The 6,555-nt window shown below is 42.3% G+C and overlaps 1 protein-coding gene across 3 annotated transcripts in view; it reads right to left on the bottom strand.

Moving 5' to 3' along the window:
• Positions 1-251: 251 nt before the first annotated feature.
• The window catches only part of LOC127355058 (voltage-dependent T-type calcium channel subunit alpha-1I-like), a 219,049-nt gene continuing 212,745 nt past the window's right edge, over positions 252-6,555 (bottom strand). For 2 of the 3 annotated variants that reach the window (XM_051385530.1, XM_051385528.1), the window contains 2 exons: positions 5,988-6,202; positions 252-3,955 (listed from right to left, as the gene is read on the bottom strand). In XM_051385530.1, coding sequence (XP_051241490.1) covers positions 3,287-3,955; positions 5,988-6,202 — 884 coding nt within the window. In that variant the 3' untranslated portion in view covers positions 252-3,286. The remainder of the gene's footprint in view (positions 3,956-5,987; positions 6,203-6,555) is intronic. The other variant, XM_051385529.1, reaches the window with a different exon arrangement.

The following is a 6,555-nucleotide window of genomic DNA, read 5'->3' as shown; positions in this document are numbered from 1 at the left end:
TGCACAAAAAAGATAAATCCTCATTCTAAATTATTCATTCAAATCTATTTAATTTAGCAAGATGTCGCGAGCAGTTATTAGATATTTTGCATCTAGCCATTCCACTAGGGACGCTGCTTGATAAGATAAATTATGCCTATGTACTGTGAATAAAGAAGGAACTGAGACCAACATTAAACTCTGACACAACCTGGAAAAAGTAAACAATGTAGCAACCCTCATTCTGAAAGAAAAACTTCACGAGTCAGAGGTTGAAAAGCTATCTCACTTTTATATGACACTAGAATGACATTTAAGAAAACAGAAAGGGGGAAAAAAATAACCCACATGCATTTTGGAGAAAGAAAATCGGGTCAGGAAGATGGAGGCGGAAAAGAGAAAACACACTCTCCGACACACCGGAATACATGAATACATCATCATCCTTTCAGTGACCTTTGAATCTTGCTGACATTTTATTCTATTACATGAATTCATAAATATAATCTTCTCTCGCCATATAGTCTATCTATATGAGTCTCATACATCTAACTGTACATCTACTGTAGCATATTGCATATCTCGAATAGAGGGGGGGGAGTCAATAGTCATTTAATACTCCGGCTTCCCTGCGGAAGGGAGATAATACAATTGAATGAGAATAAGGAGGGAATGAAGACAAAGTAGAGGAAGAGATAAAGACTGAGGTTTCTTCTGTCTCATCTCAAACTACAGAAACGTCCTACAGTGTTATGACATTGACATCTTTGTATGATATGTATGACTGGCTGTTTTTGTGTACATGTATGTGTGTATGTGCTTCAATGTGTGGTGTATGTGATGCTGTGTGTGAGTGCATATAGGTCCACCTGAGGTCTACCTGCTCTGGATTTCAAATATTGTGACACAACTATATTATATGATGGGTCATCACAATTGGTCAAAATGTCTGACAAACATGGTGCTCAAAGTTACACTAATTTGAACCACATTGCTTGCCTTGGTATAGGGTATTTTTTTTATACTCTTGCTACACTCAAACATGCCTGAGTCAAATAATCATTTGGGTTCAATGCAGCAAACACAAACTGTGAATCCCATCTTCTGGATTCCTGGAAATCTGACAGTACGCTGAACCTACAAGAACGATACCCAGTGTCACACACACACACACACACACATACACACACGCGGCGCAAACTCAAGTGTGCTATCAGCTGCTGGCTAAAGTATATTCTGGGCCATTAAACAATGGCAGAGGGTTATAAGGGCAGTTTGATGTCATTCAATTTGCCCTGAATCTCCAGGCTGATCCCACAGAGCAGCGTAAGAATATGTCAGTTTATGTGCTTTATTTCATGGTGTCAGCTCTTCTTGATACGACTCAAATAAACATGGGCTACACACGGGTGGACACCAGACTGAAAAAGGTGGCTGTGTTAGCAATATCTTACGGTTGCTGGTACCAAATCAGAGCTTATCAAAAGATGGGCACATTGTTCAAAATATGAGCTCATGTTAGCCACTGTTGCCAGCCAACAATGGATGCATTTTTATTGTAGCCACCTATTTCCTGGATTTTCTCATTTGTGGCTCGTGTGATGGCAGCTGGTTGGGAGAAGAAAACAAGAGCCTGCAGCCACTGTAGCAGCTCTGTGATGCTGTGCTTTGAGCCAACGGTTTTTCAGTTTTTGCAGTTAAACTTAGCAGTAAATTAAACTGAAAAATTATTAAAATTCATGCTGCAGGGAGCCTGAATGTCTGTGCAAGGTTTTGTGCCAATCCACATAGTAATGTTGAGATATTTTAATATATAAGTGAAAACTTTGCCTGGGACAAGTGAACTCAGGCTAAGCTACATAGCCACCAACAACTCAAGCAGAGATAATGTTGGTGTGTTGCACAGAGGGAGAACTTGGAGAACTCAGGGAAAAGCATCAAAGATATCAAACTGTCTTATTCTGTTAGTAAGCTTTTAATGTACATATTATATTGAAATATTTTAATAATATTTAGTTTACCCCCTGCTTTGGACAGTTTACCTTTGACCTGTAAGAACAACCCATTTAACTTGTAAGTAGAAGGCGCGGGTGCTGAGGAAGTCTTTGACTTGTTGGGTGTGATAACCTCATTTAAAATTATTTTGTGTCTTTCTAAATATAGTTTTTAGGACCATTTAAATGTTTTCTGGGTATTCCGACCTGCAGTTTTACAAATCAGTGTTAATTTCAGTGACACATCTGTCTTCCATATATTATTATCAGGAAAGTGTTAAATTAATGGAAGTACCCTAAAGTCACTTTTAAACACTATGTTAGCTAGGAAAAGACTAGGCCTGCACTCAATACATTTTAGCCCTTTCATGGGTATGTAGAAAGCACAATGAGTCCACTCTGAAAGTGGCCAATGCTTCCACTAACAACCCACATGTATTCTCAGCAGCAGTCACATATCCATTCTTCTATTCAAAGAGGCCTTTGTCAATTTTCAGACTAGCCAGGCTTCTTGCTTGTCTTGGTCTCCCTCTCCTTCACAAACAGAGACAAACGTGTCTACATTCACACAACTTCAATACACTGAAGCTGAAAAGAAACACAGAAAATATACAGCCTTTCAATTTTCTGTTATCCACCAAATCTGCTTAAAGAGGAACATAGGTTGGTCAATGCTACTGCAATGGTTATTACAAAAAAAACACCCCCCAAAAACCTGTACAAAGTTCAGTTCTTCCTCAAAAGAAGCTTCAGAGTTTGCCATCTGTCCAATGTTGATGACACTGTTTTTGCACAAAAGTTGAGGGCACGTTGGGTCAAGCAAGTTCTGTTTCTGAAATAGATTTTTTTTTTTAGCTGTTTCATTTAAATAACATCACCTTAATAATGTTCATCGATCACTGTAATTTTCAAGCCTGTCTCTGCTTTGGCTCTCCAAATACTCCAAATAATATATTTCAGGATGGCTCAAATGTAAAACCCAAGACTGCCACATCTTTCAAGGCTGAATCCTGGTTATGTTAAAAGGCTATGCCCCTTATCAATAAGTTCTTTCAGAAAGCAACCACATGTTATGCTGTGGAAAAGAAAGAATGTCAAAACTCAGAAGCAGCTGTAATCTTTTGAGAAATGACTGATCCCAAGCAGCCAGATCCGAGGAGAGAAGAGAGAGAGAACAGACGATTCAAAGACGAGAGATAATTTCAGAATTGGGTTCACAGGACATGTACTGTATTAAAAGTCTCTCCCTGTTCGGTTCAAGGTCCAGAAATGCAAATGTTAAAGAGTTCCACTACAGAGAGGCAACAAGTGTTTCATCTATTTTTCCTTGAGCTTGTGTCTGTGGGCCGGCTGCTGCTTTTCATGCTGAAGCCTGTGATATCACTGTCCTCCTGCTCGCCTCTCGCCCTTCCCTCCGTCCAGGGATTGGACAAGAAACCATGAGCATCTATGCCGTAGAAGTGGCGTCCGTCTTTACTCCGGGCAGATAGATTGGTTTGGTCCAGTGAGCCTGTGCTGTTACATTTCTTCACCAGTGGGGGTGCCAGAGAGCCCGGGGTGAGCAGCGACGTCAGTGAGAGGCTGTTCAACGTTTCTGACAAGTGTTCGCTGTTGAGGGTCTGGCGGCAGCCATCCCCACCCGCCCCCGTGCCCACGTCCTCATCTGAAGGGTCTATGGAGTCCTGCCTGGGGCAGCCAGGACTGGTGCTGCCACCGCCACAGCTGCTTTGGCTCCTCTGATGCCCCCTGGTGGCTTGGAGGGTAAAAGTAGTACTGCGTCTCTTTAGTAAAGGGTGGTCCTGGTCTCCTGTGGCTGGCCCCTGGGAGTGTAAGGGGTGGCTGGGGAGGGGGCAGAGGAGAGGCACAGGGAGATCCAGATCTCGAGGTGGGGAGACGCTGAAGCTGAGCCCTTCCTCTAGTGTGGTCTGCAGGCTGCCCTCAGAACTGCCTGTGGCCAGGGAGGAGTCACTGTGGGACGGGTGCTGCACATAGAGGGGGGAGGAGGTAAAAGAAAATGACAGGACAAAATGAGTAGGAAAGAGATTAATAGTGGTTTGTACCAACAGGAAATTTTAACTAAGATTAAGATTATTCAGTTTAGCTAAACTTTGTTTGAACCACGTTTAAGGTTAATTCCATCTGTGTTGCACAATGTAAATTAAATCCCTACACAGGTGTTGTCACTTGAGATGGGTGCTGGTTACCACACTCAACCTACTAATAAGAATGATCACAGTGTAAATTGTCCTGCCTTAACAGGCGCAACAGGAGAGTGACTGAGATTTCACTTAAACATGAATCTGTGTGTGCCCACACAAGAGAAAGAGAGCAATAGAGGAAGAAGAAGACAAGAGACGAGGTGGAATCAGGCAAAGATAAAAACAAAGAACCCATATACCCGTGTGGGTGAACCAGTGGCCTTTCACTGCACTACAAAGTTTGTTACACTGGCCTGGCAAAAAAATGACCATTTTTGGAAGAATTGTCTGTTCCAGGCTTATAGACCGCACCTGTGCTAGAGAAATAATTAAAGAAAGAAAATAGCATTCTGATAGTGCCCGTGTTTTCTAGGTGGTCAAACCTTTCTAATTTTGTTTGTATTTCAGTTTAAATTATTTTCCAAATCTGTAGTGCTTTCAAACACAAAATTAACAAAACAGGACTGGCTTGAGTCGTCCTCTTATGTTTTCCACGGACTGTGCTTCTTTGGCTCTATCCGTGCAGCCTGTCAATGCAGATATTGTTTAAAGTTAAACAGAATAAATTGGAATTTGAAACCGTGGAGCGAAAGGCCAGATTTTAATTTTAGTCTAGAGATAAAAGAAAGGCTTAAACATTACCTTAAAACTAGGTTTAAGGCAATGGTGCAATATCACTGTAACATTATTCCTAATCTTGCCACTGTTACTGCGATAGTCACAGTATACGAGACCACAGGGGAGAGTAAGAGGTTATAAGAAAGGAGAAATGAAGGGATTGAAAAAGATAGAGAACAGAGAGAAGAGGTGACGAGAGAAAGGACACCAGAGAAAGACATTAAAAGACGAAGGAAATACAAGAAAAGGGACAGGAGAGAATGCGAACAACGTGAGCCAAGAACAACAGTGTGCACAGAGTCGGTATCAGGCTCAGGGCTGGCCAGGCTAATTAGTTGAGTGCCGCAGAGCATTACTGTAGCGGCTGAGGATCACAGAGGCACTCAGGCACGAGCTAAACAAACCAAACAGGTAGAGGAGAAAGAAAGAAAAATCTGTCTCCATGGTTACACAGGAACAAGAACTAAAATAAGGGGCCTTTTCATTCTTGTTTGTTTCATGCAGGAGCCAACAGAGGGGAGGTGTTAGATTCAATATAAATGAGATTCTAGCTTTAATTATAACATAATAATTTCACTGGAGTTTCACACTACAGAAGGACAGTAGTGGAGGATGGTACGTGTCATGCATATGTTCACAATTTGGTAATACAATGATTTGTGTATACTCAGTTCAGATTAGCTACTGAAGTCATTCTGAAGTCTGTAGTTTCTGAATGATAAACCACACAAGCTGCTGTGCACTCCTCAGTCAAGTGTTGCTTTCTAATCAAAGTGCTTCCACCGTTTGCTGCCAAAAGGATGTTGCAGCTCAGTTACTGCAAATAGATTGTACTGAATAAATTCAAATCAATATTTTTTGTCAATCATTAGTATTTTTGCTACTGTGTGTATCCATATATTAAGGGATGTCACAGTATCAAGCTTCCAGATCAACGTATTTGGGCTCACAAACTCTTATATCTCATTTGGCAAATCCCATCTGACTGACTGAAGTGTTTCTGATGCATGGCAACTCCGGTTCACTGAACGTTCTCTGAGGAGTGATCTATTTACACTGTTCCATCATGTCTCTGACATTTTGCACAGAAATACTGATGTCAAGTCCTTATTCATCCATCCATCCATCCATCCATCCATCCATCCATCTATCTATTTATCTATCCAGACATGTGAGTCCATTCATCTGTCCATAATACCTGAGAGCTCAGGGGCCTGCTGTTCGCTCCGGGTGAGCGGAGGGAGGCCCAGGAGGCTGGGGAAGCCAACCTGGACGGCCCTCTGTCTCCTGGGCTAACGCTGTTCCCTGGACTGCCCGGATGAGCCGCGGCAGCTGGGTGGAAGAAGTCTGCTGGTAGGTGGAAGACGGGTGAAGACCCGCCACCACCTCCACTGTAACTTCCTCCATCTCCATCTGAAAACAGAGGGTTGTAGTTTAATACAGCTGTGTCAGTGCAATTTTTTATATTTCTGTTTTTTTCAAAGGCAAATAGAATTATTACATACAAAGTCATTACAGAGACGCAAATAAACGCACATTCACAATGGGCGATGCGGATGACACAGACATGTGCATATTGTAGGGGTTTTGCAGTGATGTATGGGAAGGAGCAGAGAGAGACAGAGCTGATGCTGGCCCACAGACAGTTGCTTAAGCCCTGGAAATTCTGCAGAAGAGAACCAGGGGCAGAGCTGGAGCTTCTGGAGGAATAAAGACCTGTAGTCACACTGGATTGGGCTCTGATCTGGAGCTGTTAACTGGCAAGA

Source organism: Dicentrarchus labrax, unplaced genomic scaffold (genome assembly GCF_905237075.1).
Source record: "Dicentrarchus labrax unplaced genomic scaffold, dlabrax2021, whole genome shotgun sequence".
Taxonomy (NCBI): Eukaryota; Metazoa; Chordata; class Actinopteri; family Moronidae; genus Dicentrarchus; species Dicentrarchus labrax.
The sequence above is the reverse complement of the archived record's forward strand: the minus strand, read 5'-3'. Positions and strand labels throughout refer to the sequence as shown.